Here is a 17893-nt window from a genome sequence, read left to right as displayed (position 1 = left end):
AACTCAATTTAGCACTTTTGTATTCTCAATGGAAACGTCCATAGATCAAATCTTCTCTCCCCCATTTTTATAACTATCAATTTTTTTTTTTTTTAATTCTTGTTATAGCAATTATTCTTTCTAAATAAAAGAATATGGACTAAATATTGATGTTGTCAATTCTGTTCTGTTTCAGCCTTTAAATGGTCAATATATTTCATTTCGATCCCTAAACTGGTACACTTAACCAGTACACTCATATTGTAGATTATTTGGCCGTTTGTTTAAATGTTATTTGAATTTTGGCCTACATGATCACCTAACACTTTTTTTTTTTTTTTTTAATTTCCCCCTACTAATTCTTTCTTATCTTTTATATTTGTCTCTTATTCTATGGTTTGGATCTTTATTTTTATATTGATGATTAGCGGTGTTTACTTTCGGATATATATAGACATATAGTGTTTTGGTCATGAATTGATTTATAAAATCATATGTGATGAAAAATTAGAAAAATTGATTTTGTGTTTTATGTTATAAATATGCTGCAATAGATTGGTAATGAAATATTCCGTTTCAAATGACAAATAAAAAGGATCACTAAGATGGATGCGATAAATTTATTAAATATAAACTAATTGTTCTTCAACAAGCTTGAATAGTTACTAAAAATTAAGTCTAACAAAAAAAAAACATTAAAACTTTTATATATACTCAATATAATGAAAGTAAGGAAGAAAATTCCCCCTCGAAAAAAAAAGAAGGAGAAGTGGTATTCATGAGACATAACCTCCATGAATGTGGTAAACGAGGAAATTATGTTTCACTTTCATGACATGGAAAGAAAGTGAGAGAACAATATTTCAGCGGCATTCACTTTTTTTTTTTCCATGTTTTGCCTTAAGTTTCTTCAAGCGCTCCTGTTGCTCAGTCAGCGGCATTCACTTTAATAATTTGCAAATAATATCTACTGATGAGTCTAGAGGCACACTAGAGTTGACAACAAATTTCACATTTGTATAAAGTTTAATGATGAATAATAAAATAATGTTAGTGGTAAGCTCATATGATAATTAATAATAATCTGCTAATTTAGCAAGTGTGAAATTTGTTGTAAAAATGGTTGTGTATTATACAATATACAATTAAGAGCAGTTATCTACTTTGGAGAAGTAGTCTATTTCAATTCCAAAAAAGGTTTGGGCACCAAAAGCATTCATGGAAGCCAGGAGAATATTCTTGGAACTAAACTAAAATTGTATCTTGGCATCAACCAAAATGTGAAAATATATAAATGGACAAACAAACTCATACAACTGTATCTTTGTGTCTCAGGGTACCATGCTAAGAAAAAAGTTTGATTTGTCATAAGTACTGGACCATCTTCCTAATAGCAAAGCCAAAAAAGATATTCAAAAACTGTGGTATGGTAGGTCATAATTCATAAATGATTCCACAAAACTGCTTTTGTGGTGTTCAAAAGGCCACACGGCCTTGTTTTTTTTTTTTTGTTTTGATTGGGAATATTACTGCATAATATTAATAAGACTTAAGTGCTGCAAGCAGCTACATCAGAGGCTAAAGCAGGCTTGTAGAAAGCCGGGGTTTCTTCAACCCATGCCTCGAAATCAACTACAAACTTAGCATGATGAGCTAGAAGATGGGCTGGCCTATTGCCTACCCTTTTAATGTGAGAAAAATCAAAAGAACGAAAAGCTTGAAGATGATAGAGAAAGACAAGGCCTTATTTTCTTTATATGTTTTTTCACGTCTCGGTTCATTATTTACTCAAACAAATGAAAAATTGGCTACCAGAACCCAAACGCAATAGTATGAATCTTGTTAGCTCAATTGGTTGGTATTTTCTAATGTTTTTAAATGAGACATCTACAGTTCAAATTCACATTCTTCTAATTATTGAATGAACAAAGTTTGGGCTTGAGTAAAAACAAATGATGAATACTCTGTTTAATTGAAAGCCCACTCTAGTCTGACGTTTCAATCAATAGATTATTGGGCCTAATCCATATAAGAACGATGGGCCTAGGCCTAGCTTTTAATATTTAAAAGGAAAATAATGTAATTGCATAACTATCTAACCGCCAAAAAAAAAACTACAATCTCACATTCTTTTTTTTGGCTGAATAATCTCACATTCTCACTACTGAGGATTAGACCTCAAGATTGAATTATTGAAAGAGGCCAAAATATGAGTACTACTACATTACAGTAATACTTTTTAACTTTTTTTGATATGACTACTACAGTACTACTAGTAACTTAAAGTACAAAGGGAACGAAACAAAACACAAAAAAGCAATAAAGTTGCGTTTGAAACTTTGCACAGAAGTATTTAAAATGATGGAGTTTATTACAAATGATTTTTTTTTATATATATATTTTTTATGGATTTAAGAAGATATATGATTTGGAACTTTACACTAACTTATGATACTTTATTGGATTTTTCCTTTTCATGTTTTGGGATAGTTCACAAGTCCTTCTCTTATTTTGAAACTAACCAATTTTCTTTTAAGTTTGAGAAATAAGCAAATATTCCTAATTTGTTATGTTTTTTTAGTTAAATTCAACGAAATCTTATTAATAAGTTATTAGTTGTACACCACAATAAAGAAAAAAAAAAGTTGAGGATTGCATTGTTGTTTTCTTAATTATGTTTTTTATCATTATAATTCCATTGGTTTTAATTGGAAAAAAAAAGTGAAGTATTTTTCTCATTTTTCAATTATAAAAGGAGAAATTTGTTGATTTCAAAGACAATTGGGGAAATTATGAACTACCCTACTCCCCCCATTGATAGGAAAAGGTAGTTTGCTTACTTTATTTGGAAAAAAAAATTGAATCTAATAATTTCAAATCCATATATTAATAAATCTCAAATCCATTCTGTCCATAAATTTTATGGAGGGGAAAAAAAATTGCCCCTTCATACTTTAATTAAAGTTATTTAAATGGGAAATATGAAATCCAAGCATCTTTCTAAATACCTCTATCTAAAATCCAAATAGGGCTAGCAACGAGTCCAACCGAGTATTAAAAATTTAAGGTTAGATTATTTAGTTTTATTTAAACATGAGCTGAACTCAAACTCATCATCAAATTAGGTTACATATTTAAACTTAATTCTTTTTTTTCTTTTTTGATAAATTCAAAAGTTAAAACGAGGAATGAGAGATTTGAACTCTTGACTTCTCTATTACAAGTACTAGATGTATCAATTAAATTACAAGATTCTTGTTTATGAGTTACTTAATTAACTTATTTTTTCTCTATATATAATAAAAATTACAACTAAAATTTGCTGCCCCTTCACAAATCTATATTAATAATTTATAACTAAATTATATTTAAATTACATCATTTGAGTTAATTAAGTAGAATGTTTTTTTTATGAGCTTATGCCAAATTAGATTTATCAATTTTTGTATTGTTAAAAAATATATATCAATGAACTATTTAGATTATTAATAAATTATATATAATAATTTATATAGCCTAATCTCAATTTATACATAAATATAGGCCCCCACTTGCAAACTTGTTAATTATGAATATATTATTATACTTGAGTTCAGCTTATTTAATAGTTTAGTTTAAATCTAAGCTTGAGTTTAACTTGTTTTCTAAACAAACATAAGCAAATTTTTTATTGAAATGAAACCAAGCTATTCATAAATAGTTCAATAAAATTTTTAACCTTATCCAAATAAACAATAAAAGAAGAGAACCATACATGATTACTATAATTGGATTTACTTCATGCCATGTTTATATAAATTCATTTGGTTTCATTGTCTCAAATTTCAACTTGAAATATATTTTAATCATGTTGGGAATTAAAATTCCAATATATACAAGATTGAGAATTTGAGGTTCAATTGATACTTCATATTCTTGTGGTGCCTCGTATATATGGTTTGAACCCCTCCTCGTTATATACCTATCAAAAAATTAGTAATAGACAGTATCAATCAGGGGAAGAAAATTCGAACCAACACAAAATAGTGAAATAAATTCATTCAAAGTTCAATATGCACATTGTATTCCAACCATTATAACCAATCAGTGATAGCATCTTTGGAATATAGCACTGAAACTATTTACGGGTATGATTAAAACGGAACTTCTAAACACAGAATCATTATAATTATTCTATTTTCTCAAATTCTATTTTTTTCACTTCCTCGGTGACGGGGTACGTAAATTCGAGCCCGCAAATGTTTGCTATTCACTAAGAACTTGGCTTTCACTTGCCCATTTAAAACCATTGGTATCACCAAGGAAGTGGTGAAAATAATACGCCCATATACTGGATCTTGTCCTGGACGAGTCCTTTCAATCACAACCTCTTTCACCACTGGCTCCCAGTTCCTATAAACATAACATCACAAAGATAATTAACATATAGTTACACACCGTGTATAAAACACAATTAAAATTGTGTTATGATTTTACAGGCTGAGTACGACAATGTAACAAGCTGTGTGCAACAATAATTAGCATATATATAGACAGAGGAATCCCATAGATAATAAGAAGTAAAATAAATAAAGTGATATTTAGAGAATAATGAGCATGTATACAAGGTAAAGAAGTCGACAATCTCTTCTTGGCTAAGAGGATAACCACTTGAGAATGTCAGGAACATAGACCTAGTTTCCTCTGGGGTCTGTCCAGGATAAAATTCACTTGCATCAGGATTTAAATTTGATTGCTTTGGCACTTCGTCACTAGCATGAGCTAATACCTCACCAGGCTCATTGTGAGTCCTAAAAATTCTAGGGCTGCACTATGTGAACTAGTTCCCTCTCCAATAGGTCTAATAACTGGTCACATACCCGACTCATCTACCTCAATAGCTAAAGTCTCACCAAATATTTTGTCACAAACAGTCTCCATAACATGCATATAGCTCTTGTGCATGAACTCTCGGTTATAATAAAAGAACCTTCGGTTCATGGGCTCGTCAAGTAGACCTACAAAAACTTGGGTGTGCTCTGATTCACTCAGTTCAATTGCATTAGGTTGTATGCATTCTAGGCATTGCAATCCTTCGTCGAAAAGGGCTTCGATTGTGTTGTTGTCAAAGGAATGGATCATTCGGATTAAGTCATGGTAACCAATTTCCTCTAGCATAAGCCATAGAGCCAAGGCTTTTTTGACCATTTGAGGATTTTTGCCCATTTGAGGATTTTTGCCCATTGAACATACCATTCTATTGAAGAGGAGTCTCTCAATTGTGTAGAAGAGCAAAATGTCCACAAGGCTTCCAACCCTGGCCATGTTTAAACTATGGTGATAAAAAAAGAGTTTAGCTTATCTCCAGTACTTTTTTAACTGAATATGTCCTTTTGTTTTAAATATACAATGACAAGTGGTAGTGAGTTTTAATCTCTACATTTTATTTAGTTAATGGGTGACGTGACAATCTCTCGTTAAAACAAAAGGAGATTCCAGCTAAAAAAATACTGGAAGTAAGCTGAATTCATAAAAAAATGAATAGCTAAAGCCTAAAGATTGGGAGCATAGTAGCGTTTTTTGGGAATAGTTGGATAATTAGTAAAGAGACTCGTGCAAGTGAGGGCTTTGATATGGCAATATTTATGACTCTTTGGGAAAGAAGTGCATTTGGCGGCAAAGTTGGGAATAGGTACTTGAAATGTTTGAATATTTAATCATGTACTTAAATTCAAAGAACTATCATTTTTGTCTACCCTAAATCAGTAAATTGGGAGTATCCTCAATTGCAAAAAAACAAAAAAAAAACAAATCAAAAAAGAAAAAGAAAAAAAGAAGGGGGATTCTCCTCAGAAAAAAAAAAAAAAATGTAAGTTACATATTATAAAAACAAAAACTATTGATCATAAGGTCGTGGATTTAGAAAGCAACTCGTATTTATGTAAGCATGGTGAGAAATAACCCTTGCTTATATCTCTGATATGGAAGATAATTAATGAAGTTGATTGGAATAAGTTATTAAGATTAGTTGTACAAGTTACAAGGTCAAGAACTTCCTAAAAGAATTTGGAAGAGAATATACCAGATTTTTATTAGTAAAATAGGGTAATATTTAAAAAGGCTTGAGCTACCACACGATATAATTAGCTGTAACATGAAGCTTTTTTCTACTAACAACTAATAAGGAATTAATTTAGATGTAATTATAATTTTTTTTTTATAGAAATAGATGTAATTACAAATTTACCCTCTTGCGATATGATCATATGACTCGATTTTTTTTTTGGTCTAAGGTTGCGTTTGGTTGAACGGTAAATCAGTTTCAGAAAATATTTTACACATTTGCGTGTGTTTGGCAGCAACTGAAAATTTGGTCAAACTGAAAATCATTTCCTATTGACCATAAAATACCCTTCCTAGACTAAAAATCACTTTCGTTTCTATTTTACCTTCAAATAGAATTTTCCAGTTGGAAAACAAAAAAGGAGAGAGAGAGCAACGACCCACACCAGAAAAGAGAGAGAGAAAGAGCTAGAGGGAGATCGTCGAATCGGTCAGATCACGCCGGTGAAGCCTAGATCGTCGTTCTCAACCCAAAGCCCCGTCGTCGAGCTCGCGTCAGGCGAGATCGACGCGCATGATCGCGCCATAGAACTCACGCTGGCGAGATCGGTGACCCACCGATCTCTTCTCTCTTCCTCCTCCCTATCTCACCTCCCTCTCTCAGTTTGACCGAATGATTTGCCCAGAATTGTGTTGTTTTGATTTTTGTTTGTTTAAAAGTTGATGGATTGCAATTTTCTATTATAAAATTTGTTTAGAATGTGAGAAAATGGCTGAGAAAATGTGAGAAACTAGTAGAAAATTTGCATTTTCAGAATATCACCAAACATTTGAAATTATTTTCTAATATAATTTTTAAAATGCAACCAAACACTAGAAAATATTTTCCTTTCCTGAAAATATTTTCACCTGAAATTATTTTACACTCGGAAAACATTTTACACCAAAACAATCGCACCCTAACTTGACATTTAAGAAATTTCTAAACTTTTAACAAAATTTGACTTAGAATCTATCAACTCGTTTGAAGCTGTTGCAAGATACCTTCTCCCCACCATTGAAGGTTTGAAGGTGAGTGTTATTTCCTGGTCGCATTGAGTTCGAGGTGAGGATGGTAGTCCAAGCCCCAAAGAGGGCAAAGACAACTTGACTTATCAACATTCTTACAAAAGACTTCTACATTTTATAAAAGACCTAGTGAGAGATGAAAGAGATGGAATGAGCTTTTCAAGTAGAGGAAAAAGAAGCCCATCAGGCCGAAAGATGAGCCATCTAATTTGATGAACTATATAAAAAAATTGAAATTCATAGTCAAGAAACAGGAAAGCAGGTTAATATCATAAGATGGGAGAGATTTCTCACAGAGGATCAAAATTAGGGCATATGATAGAATCTACTACCACCTTAGCATCACCCTCCAAAATAAAAAATTGAAATTCATAGTCAAGAAACAGGGAAGCGGGTTGCGAATATCAGATAAGATGGGAGAGATTTCCCATGGAGGATCAAAATTAGAGCATATGATATCTTTTTTTTGTTAGAGCATATGATAGAAATTTAGCAACAAAAAAAAAGAGAGCATATGATAGAAATTTAGCAAAAAAAAAGAGAGCATATGATAGAATCTATGACCATGTTATGTGATACAAATGGCTGCTCATGAGATTCATGAGACATCTCTCACATGTGGAACCCACACGTTGTGAGAGGGAAGTCTTATCAAACGATCCTAGAAAATTTTTCAGAAATTTTTTCTTTTGGTGTAGGATCTTCCTATTAACAATAATAAAAACCCACAGTAAATAGACCATAAATGTTTATTGTCATATATTCTTCAACGCAACCCCTTCTCGTGAGGGATCATCGCTTTATTAACAATAATAAAACCCCAATATTATTATGTTGGATTGTAAGGAATTATCTGCATAATTGTTACATATTCTTCAAAGCCTTGCATTGCGGAGCTGTTGCTTCAACAGTGGCCGGATATATTCATGGTAGCCATCAGGCACAACTGAGTCATTCAAAGGATCCTTCCATGCCTCCTCATAGAGTTTTGGATACACATTACCATCGTATCGTCCAAGAACCGAACCAAGGTAGTGGTCAGTGTAATTAAATGCATCAACAAGGGCAACTGCATTCGGACGAACCTAAGAATCCATGTATTTAGTAATTAGATCAGTCGTTTTATGGCATTAAGAGGCTAATAATGAGAAAGAATTGTTTGGGACAAACCTGGGAATACAGAGATCTTAGTTGATCATTTGCAAGAGAAGCTTGCTTGGAAGTGATGCTGCCAGTGGAGAGGAAATCACCTTGATATCTGTGAAGAAGAGACAAAGCATATATGTTGCATAGAATCTCTAACTGTTCTTTCACCCCCTTTCCAGGTATGTCTTGCTGCAGTTTCTCAATGAACCTGAAGTAGAAGATAGAAAGGAATCACAATTAGAATTTTACTTCAGCATACACTATTTTTTCTATTACCAGCAACCAAAAAAATACTGAATTATTTTATTTTCGTCTCTTGAGAAGGACGGCACATCATGGTACAGAGTGGTGCTGCCATTTCAATGGAAAAGCAGGTCAATATAAAATATTCATCCATTCTACATCAATAAAATGATAGAGCATATCCTTTCATTATGTGATGCAGTTGTACATTAACAATGTGAACAGTCACAAGTTTGCTTAAGGCTAAACCTCAATCACTAGTCTCAAGAGGATTCCAAGATTGCATCATACAGGATGTTTGACAAGAGAGGCACCACAAGGAGCCAAGTCCAATAAACTTTCAGTTGACAGGATAATGTGGAAGAAACTTACTTGGAAACAACAATTAACTGGCAATGAGCAACAGATGCCTCAGTTAAGTCAGCAGAGAGTTCAGCAAAGCCTGAAGTAAAAAACAAGAGTAAGTAGAAGCACATCTAGATTATGTATATGTTATGCTATAGAAAGCTCTCTAATTTTAGTCAGAAGAAGTCTTGGTTCTGAATTTGAATTTTAGTCTTAAGAAACCTTAGCTCCAAACTTCGACAGATGACATAAAAACACAAACAAGAAGTTCAAGCCACCAAGGATATATTTTATACAATGACTTGTTGATATTCAACCCATCCATGCAATAAGATTATGTTGGCCACAAATTATATATGTGGTCAAATAACAAATCAGAGAGAGAGATACATCTAGTATATACTTTAATCAATGCAGACTTAGGCATACCCTCTTCTGGATTTGCAAACTTGGCAAGGTTTTGAGCACAGGCAACAGACATTCTAGCAGACCTAGCTTCAAATGCCTCCAGTATTACACTGGGCTTTAACCAATCCTCAGCTGCAGGCCATTAAAAGGATACAGATTACCAATCTATGCAAAAATAAATACTCTACCCACCGGCATAAAAAATGTATTACCTTTTCGAGCATCACAGCTGGATTGCATCAAATGTTCCACTCTCCCCATATAAGCTGTTGTCCCAACAGGCTTCTTCCCAGACCCAAGCTGAGAAACAGTCTTCATAAGAAATCTTGCAACCTACAAGAGGATTTTTTTAGTAGAAAGTCAGAAAAAAGTTTGAACTTTGACGAGCATAATGCTAGCAATTGCGTATGTTGGTCTGACAGTGACAAACCCAAAGTGACATCCAGTAACCTACCTAGTCAATGCTGTGCATCAGATTTATAGTATGGTTCTCCACCAATATACAAATGAGATAAATACAGCCTGTAGAGATGGCAGTCATCACCGCAAATGCAACATAAAATAGATAAGAAAATGATCCTAAAACCAATACTCTAACATCATTATGGCAAGTGGCAAAAACTTTCGTTTTTACTATACCTTTCATCCCCTTTCTGGAAAGATTTGTAAGTTCAAAGATATAACAAAAATATGCAGTAGAACCACTTAATTCCATGAGATGCACAAACATTACTATATTCCATTAGCCAAGATAGAAGCACCCAATCTCTTTCAGAAATGAATAAAAACATACATTTGTGACGAAATACTCTGAAGAAAAGAGCTTAGAAATTATACGCATGACGAAAGAAATATTTGAGTTGGACAGATCAAAACCTTAACCAAAATGCAAAGTAAGATTAAAGAACTTGATATCCCTAAATGAAGCTCACAAATTGAGTTTGGAAAGGCCAACCAAATTTGTCTTCTGCTTGGGTAGATTATGCTCATATGAAAAAGAAAGGTCAAGACACATTTACAAGACTAAATTAAACAAGACAATTATAAAACATCAAATTACATCTAAAAGCCTTTATTAATAAGTAGGCACTCATCATTAACCATCCCAGCTAATGATATTCTAAGCCACATTTTGAAAGTTCTACATCATACTGCAATATTCAAAGAGAAATCTTCTTCAATGCCAATGCAAACCAACAGCAGACTTCCAATATATATATATATATATATAAATGTAAATTAAAAAGAAAAAAAAAAGAAATAACAATTCTTTTTGACATACCTGTAAAAGTAGAACAACGTTGTCTCCTTCATATGTACAGGCAGGGACGTAAACTGCAAATAACTCTGGTAGCCCACTGCTACAAAGGTAACCATGGCCACCACATAATTTCCGGCATTCTTCAATTGCATCCTGCAACCCAAGTCAATTAGAAGCATCACAACTAGTCAGTGATATATGCATCTGATAAAACACATGCGTGTGCACATGAGAGCAATGCCACAATGATTGCCTATTCAAAGACGTGCCATATAAACCAATCCAATTTACAACAATGGCAGACAGCTAGATAAAAACAAATGAGAACTAACAGAACATTCTGCATTGCAATTCGATAGTTACAATAATGGGCGAGGGGGGATTTAAACCCTAGGCAGAAACACCAAGAGGTGCCAATTGAGAAGGTATCAGTTGAGCTACAACGCATTGCGATAATAATCAAGTAAGGGTTTTCAGGTGATTTGATTGCAATTGCGCTTGAAAAATACAATACTTATCCTTGTACATTCACTTAATTCACAATCTGACTTTCAATTTTCAATATCAAGCACTTTGGTAGATTTTTATGCATTAGAGATCATGGTCTTCAGTGTTTGGCTCAGGACCAATAGTTTAAATTCATTACCAAGTTAGTAGTACTTGGATCATCAAATCTGTGAGACATAGTTTGGCTTAAAAGAACAAGTACCAAGATTGACCTCAAACTCAAGCACAACCTCCCTTTTACAGCTTTGCTCATCAAACCTCACTAAGCCTGGGGATCATTGTGGGCAATTGTGTGTGTGTGTGCAAACGTGTTTGAGAGAAATGTAACTAACACTGAATCAAAGCTGATTGATATATTTAAGAAAAGCAAGGTACTGGAGATTAGTAATAATCACATACAGCAGTTGCAGAAGTAGTCAAAGACTTCAAACCCGCAGTACATGCATGAGCCTCGGGTAATGTTGAGAAATCATTGGCTTGCAATCTTTGGGTCACATCCGTATAAAGCCATTTTAGCCACTCACCAACAAATCTGAACGCATAAGCAGAAGCCAGCAAAGGAAAGAGTCTATTCTGTTGTGTTTTGTAATCAATCACCTAAAAACAAAAGAGGCAAATGCATAAGAGACATTTTTTTAAGAAAAGAAGCAAATCAATGTATAGTAACTCATCCACAGGGAATCGAATAAGCATTTTTCAAGACTCTAACCTTAAATGTTAAATAAATAAAAATAAGTATATCCTGGCTAACCTAGCATCATTCTGAGTGGTTGTAAAGGGTGCCTCAATATGGCCAATTCAAGATACCAGTACATGTTCAAGATCAACAAAGAATTAATCTGATGTGTCCAATGAGCTGAGCTCTAGTTCAAATGGCACTTCCTCCTTCCATAATAATAGGATGGAGGGTGAGATTGTGAGTTCAAGACTCACTAGATGTGTGTGAAGTAACTTAGGGACCCAAGAGACCCAGCCTGATCATGGGTCACGGATGGTTGCAAACAATGGGTCAGACAGATCTCAGGTCCAAGGTTTTTTAAAAATAGGGTTTTGTGTCAGATGTTGGGTGGAGGAGTTTCTCACCCTCCCAATCCATGATTGAATATTAAACTTACGTGGCCTTTTATGCTGAGGTGGTGGTTTCAAATTGGTTGAAAATCCAACCTTAACTGCCACATGACTAGTGTGCATTGCGAAAAGAAATTGAGTAATTTAATTTTTGTGTGATTAAAAGTGATCGATTAGTGGAAATTTAAACAAATGTTTTTCACTTTAAATCATGTTTTTTTTTGGGTAACAATATAGTTTATGTTACACTATATTACAACTAAATTCTAATCAAAATGCAAAGCTACCCCTGTGGCCCATAACTGCTAGCCCAAACCCATAACCCGACCAAACCCAACCCATCCATCTGATTGTCATCTGCGGACAGTTCTGACTGGATTGTACAGTCAGCAATGGGCAATGATTTATCTACCCAGACCTGCTTGAGTTGGATGATGAGTGTGTGTAAATTGCCAATTATATATATATATATATATATATATATATATATATATATAATATGTTAAAAAAAAACTCGTATGACAAGAACATATCGTATGTGGCGCTCTAAATTACTCAAATCTATTACACATATTTGCATCTGAGAGATTAAACTGAACACAACAGAGTGTCATAACCTTTTATCAAGAGCAAGTTAACTTGGGACATTTTCTGTCAACAGCATGTTCCCATATAGTACGAATACTCATAATTTTGAAATAAAAAATGGTTTAACCTACCTGAGTCTCAACACCATCGTTATTCGAACCAAATTGTCTACGAACAGCACTATACCGAGTAGCAATACAAACTGCCCGTGATAAAGCACAGGAAGCATCAGATACAATTGTTTGTCGCACATATACCATGGTACCATAAACAAGCTGCCGCGGAACATTGGATTGAACAAATTTCCCTTCCCTTGTAACCTGTGAAACCCTGGCAGATATGAACAAGCTTCAGAACAGCAATCCTATCCATGCAAATTGACAAGTACTCTTGAAAGTATAAAATTTAATTGCATTGGGCAGTGGGATTTAGGTAGTTAGGTAAATCATTGCTGATCTTCTCAAAGTCCCTCCCCCTCTCTACCCAAGCACAATGTTCATGCCACAACACCCAAGACTACTAAATAGAATTAAATCTTCTTTTCTCACACCAAACAAACTCTGATCCAAAAATTAACAAAATCCTTACAGAGGTTTGTCAAGTTAAGTTATTTTTACATTAAGAAAATCCAGATAAACAGGTTTCATGGTTACAGAAGGGTGAACGTGCAATACTTGTGTTTACTAAATTACTGAGAACTCCCCTTAAATTTTTTTTTGGGGGGGGGGGGGGACTGATTGCTCCTGTCCTGGTATTCTGGTGGTTTTTCTAGAAATAGAAATTCCCAGTGTAACTTTTGTGCCTGTAAAAGAAGCCATCCATTTTATACACTAAAATTAAGATGGATTTTCAAAGTGGTTTGCCCAAACCATGAGTAAAATAGTTGGAACCCATTATGAGGACTCATTACAGTATTTACCCAAGTCTCATTTGAAATTAATAAATTCAAAGATCTAGGAGAGAGGAAAGAGAATGAAAGCGAGACAGCAAATAGAGAGAGGCTATATAAAATAAACGAACCTCATCAACATTTGATCCCTTGGGATGCGAACATGATCAAATTGTAATACACCATTGTCCATGGTGTTGTATGCTCCATTTCCAAATTTCATTCCAATATCACCAATGGTTATGCCCGGAAGAGGTGAGTGATCATCCATACTCCTCAACTGAACAATGAAACCTAAAAGTGGGAATATTCCACACTTATTACAGAAGAAAAAAAAAAATTCCCAAACTAGAAAATTTTAATGGGTTTGGAAGTTACCATTCACACCGTAGTCTTTGCCATCAGTGATAAGTCGTGCATAAACAACAGCATGTGTGGAAACTTTACCCAATCCACCAGGCCACCACTATTCACCAAAGTAGAGGCTGAATGGTAAGAACTTTGTATAACAAGTTCAGTCATAGAGACAAAAATTACATAACAATATCTCTTTTTCAAGTACCCTGTCAAAGCATTATACTACACATAGCAGATGCATAGATAAAGAAATAAAAGCCTTCATTGGGTTATGCTTAAGAATATTGTTACAGGAAAAACAAAAAAACTAAGGCGGGACTCTAGGAGCAGTTCTCCAATACGTGATTTTCATGATATATATGATTAATTCTAAAAAGATAAGGTTGCTCATTGCACATTATACTCACTTTGCTTGAAGTCAATGTAGGACTATGAATAATGAACTCGTCTGTTTGGGGATCAAATGTTGCAGTTGTTTCAAGCCCTTGAACATTGGAACCATGACCAAGTTCAGTTTGTGCATAGCAACCAATAATTTGCATCTTGTATGCCAATGGCAACCACTTCTGTTGCTGCTCGTCAGTGCCTTGCCCTTTAATAGCTGGTATAAACATGCCCTGTAGAGAAAATATATAAATTAAGCTTGTATTGCAAACCAAGAAGCTCATTTTTGTATAAGATCATACTGGAAGCAAACATGAATTGAATTTGGAACATACGAAATTCAAAGAGCAAAAATTACAACCAATTTTACCATGTCAGTGAACTATCTTCCCACATATAATTTAACGTTCCTCATAGATTAAACTAACTATTGGAACATGGTAAACTATAAATATAATACAATCAAGACAACGAATAGAACATACCCAGTGAAGATCTGTAAAAGCAGGTTCGTCCACATAAAACCTTAACCTGGATGCCTCTTCGTCTGTAATAATAACACTTTCCAATATGAATTACAAACGAAACTTGTAAAGGTATTCGCTCATTGTCAAATGTAAATAAATTATAATTTTATTTTAAAAAAATAGGGAACAGAAGGCAATAACAATAATGCGTCAATAATCGAGTGAGGACATACCAGTGAGACGAAGCTCAATGATCCGTTTCCATGCATGAGCTGCTTTTCTCAGAGTATTTTTAAATAACTCTTTTCTACCAAGCATAGCCCTGTTATCCTTTCGAAAGGCCTAAAAGGAAAAGAATTATCAGATTCACATTTTCAAGAAAATATTCCTTTTATTAAAAAAAAATTACCATTACATTCTGCGTTTTTTCATTAATTTTTTATTCCACCCAGTAAACAGAGCCAATGCACAAAGAGCAAAGATTTGCTGCAAACTAAGTTGCAGCGACTCCTGTAAAAATGCATGTGTCAATGCCTCATATAAACACCTGTCGAGGCTTATATTCAAATGAAAACTTCCATGTCAAGATTGAATTTTTCACCAAATGGCCACTTGACACGTTTGCATTTTACAGGAGTTGCTACAACTTACTTAGTTTGCAGCACAAAATACTGAAAGCTTTCAATAAAATCTTTTTTTTAATTTTTTTTTTATTTGAGCAACCAATCATTCCTCATTACTGTTTAGTTTGAATACATTGGCCCGCATAGCAAAAGGTCTGCCCCCTGATTCTTTCTGGTACAATCTGTGTTTGGTAGAAGAAAAATTATAGGAAAAACAAATTAAAGCAGCTGGCTACACCCTTTTTTTTTTATTCCTTTGAACAACTGTTTCTCATCAACCAAACGGAGCATTAGAAACACAAGAATACTGATCTAATTAAGAAAAACCAAACAAGAAGTTCACAAATTGACAATAGCAAATATCGGATCCACACAACCTAGATACATTACATAATCACCATAACAATTCAAGCGATTTGGTTTCCCGGTAGCTCACAGTTCTTTATTTTCTTCAATTTTTCTAATAAAAGTTAAAGCAAAAAAATCGACAAAAAAAAAGAAAAGAAAAGCACGATTACGTTAAAACCAAAATAAGCACAACTTTCTTACACTTTCTCAGGATCCAAACAAAGCCAAACGAATAATTTTTCAAAAAAAAAAAAAGTAAAGTGAAGAAAAATGACCGGATCGCTGGCGACGAGGCGAGAAATTCGATCGGAAATCTCGAAGGTGTGGCGAGAGCCAGCCCAGACGATCTTCATCTCATCCACATCGAACTGAGCTTTGCTCCTCTCGCTCGCTAGCTGATCAACTCTCGCCATTTCCTACAAACGCTCAACAAAAGCCCTATCCGATGCGAAACCCCAATTATCTAATCTCAACAGAGAAAGAGAGAGACAGAGAGAAATCAATTTCACTACGAATTTCTTTCTTTCTTTGAATGCGCCTTTGATCGATGTTTTTTGAGTGGAGCTAAAAATTATGTAACAAGTAACAAATTGACATGCTCCCTTTTTTATATAGGAGTGAGTATATTAAAGATAGTACAGTGCAGGATAAGGATCAGTGTTCCTCGTAATTGGCAACTTGGCTTTGTGTTTCCAAATATGATTTTCCATGTCCTATCAAAAAAAAGATTTTCCATGCTTTTTTTATTTACCTTCTATTTTATTTATTTTCACGTTGTGTCTCTAAATATAATTCAACGCGTTCATATTAAAAAAAAAAAAAAAAAAGATTCAACGCGTGCTTTGACTTGGCTTCTTTTTTTTGTTTTTCATTTTACAGTATTTCGAAACGGCACGTGGGTTTGTATGATTTGGAGTCAAATGTTGGACGGCATAGCTTTTAGACATTAAAAAAAAAGTAAAAAACAAAATAGGCAATTTTCTTCTTTATGGTTTGGTCGGAAGCAAGCAAACAAAAATAGGATGAAGATTTCTTTCTCAAAAAAAATAAAAGAGGATTTTGGGTGTGGATATAGTCGTCTACTATTTCACGCAATTTTCGTTGTTAAGACTTGAAAACCGACAGAGTATGCTGCTGTCCCGGGTTGGATCGATTCTACCGGTCCTAGCCGATTGTTTCAGACTCACAGGAATTGAAATGTTTTTTTTTTTTTGGAGTATCAACTATTTGGTATATCCGTATCAATGGACAGTATATGCGTGTGTTCATTGGCACCTCCTAGCTAGGTTAGGTGATCACGATCATTGGGATTGGCACCTCCTAATTGGGTATATTTTTAATATAAATTATTGACTTGTTTTAATTAGATTTTTGTTAATACACTTTCTCTTTAAATCATTTTGGATATTAAGACTCATCATTTGTTTAGATATTGCTTATTGATGAAAACTGAAAATACTGTAATAAAATAATTTTTAAATATTTAATTAATGCCATGGGACCTAGTTTTAAAGTTTTTTTTTTTTAAAGTAGTTTGTGGGTCTCGTGAACAATATACAGAACCCACTAATTTTGACACAAACACAGCTGAAAGGAACCTACTAAAAAAACGTCGTGGAACTCAGTTTTAAAATTGTTTTTGTTAAAAAAAAAAAGTAATTTACGGGTTCTATGAATAGTGCACAAAATCCACTAAAAAAACACACAATTGAAAAACGCAAAACGCACCTTCCAAATGAAGGCTAACAAGTAGTAAAGTACCCAATGAATTATAGTAGCTACTATCTACATCACATTTAGCAATAATTTTTCCTTTTGAACGAGTTTACACGGAAGATAATCTAACATGTATGTACTAGTAACTCATATCACATTGAGTAATTTTTCTAATTATTTTCATTTATTTTTAATTTTCTTTTCGTGTTAGACACTTAGACCGTTAAACTATGATAGGCTTTCATAAGACAGCCATATCTAAATTGATAGTAAGTTATACCACGTCACATGCTAACTTATGTGTTTTTTAACTAGTCAATTACTTGTGCAATTTATGGAAAAGTTAAACAAACTATTATTTGTTTCTCTATTTTATTTATTGTCTAAAAATGAAATTAAATAATTATATTAGTTATTAATAGGTCATTATGGTAGTTATTAATAGTTTTATTTT

At 33.6% G+C, this 17893-nt stretch overlaps 2 protein-coding genes across 2 annotated transcripts; both read right to left on the bottom strand.

The window, feature by feature from the left end:
• Window positions 1-1528: 1528 nt before the first annotated feature.
• On the bottom strand, window positions 1529-5283 carry LOC142612015 (uncharacterized). The gene is made up of 4 exons (XM_075784147.1): window positions 4839-5283; window positions 4584-4740; window positions 4240-4371; window positions 1529-1661 (listed from the first exon to the last, which is right to left on the bottom strand). The coding sequence occupies exons 1-4, from the start codon at window positions 5281-5283 to the stop codon at window positions 1529-1531; spliced, it is 867 nt and encodes a 288-aa protein (XP_075640262.1).
• Window positions 5284-7613: 2330 nt separating this feature from the next.
• On the bottom strand, window positions 7614-16387 carry LOC142612546 (peroxisomal acyl-coenzyme A oxidase 1-like). The gene is made up of 14 exons (XM_075784628.1): window positions 15999-16387; window positions 14986-15094; window positions 14771-14832; window positions 14309-14518; window positions 13923-14010; window positions 13676-13838; window positions 12787-12985; window positions 11399-11596; window positions 10514-10645; window positions 9444-9564; window positions 9253-9363; window positions 8851-8920; window positions 8260-8443; window positions 7614-8174 (listed from the first exon to the last, which is right to left on the bottom strand). The coding sequence occupies exons 1-14, from the start codon at window positions 16134-16136 to the stop codon at window positions 7965-7967; spliced, it is 1995 nt and encodes a 664-aa protein (XP_075640743.1). The 5' UTR covers window positions 16137-16387; the 3' UTR covers window positions 7614-7964.
• Between the last annotated feature and the right edge of the window lie 1506 nt (window positions 16388-17893).

The sequence above is a fragment of the Castanea sativa genome, chromosome 10 (assembly GCF_040712315.1).
Source record: "Castanea sativa cultivar Marrone di Chiusa Pesio chromosome 10, ASM4071231v1".
NCBI lineage: Eukaryota > Viridiplantae > Streptophyta > Magnoliopsida > Fagales > Fagaceae > Castanea > Castanea sativa.
This window is presented reverse-complemented; position numbering and strand designations above follow the sequence as displayed.

Excerpts from the sequence above, each read along its gene's own strand:
- LOC142612546 (XM_075784628.1), bottom strand. The coding sequence starts at position 16,136 with ATGGCGAGAGTTGATCAGCTAGCGAGCGAGAGGAGCAAAGCTCAGTTC. Across the intron at positions 8,921-9,252 it reads GTTTGCAAATCCAGAAGAGG|GCTTTGCTGAACTCTCTGCT; the intron begins GTATGCCTAAGT and ends TTTTTACTTCAG. Across the intron at positions 8,444-8,850 it reads CAGTTAATTGTTGTTTCCAA|GTTCATTGAGAAACTGCAGC; the intron begins GTAAGTTTCTTC and ends CTTCTACTTCAG.
- LOC142612015 (XM_075784147.1), bottom strand. The coding sequence starts at position 5,283 with ATGGCCAGGGTTGGAAGCCTTGTGGACATTTTGCTCTTCTACACAATT. Across the intron at positions 4,741-4,838 it reads TATTGAGGTAGATGAGTCGG|CTCATGCTAGTGACGAAGTG; the intron begins GTATGTGACCAG and ends GTGAGGTATTAG. Across the intron at positions 4,372-4,583 it reads ATTGTCGACTTCTTTACCTT|GAACTGGGAGCCAGTGGTGA; the intron begins GTATACATGCTC and ends TTATGTTTATAG.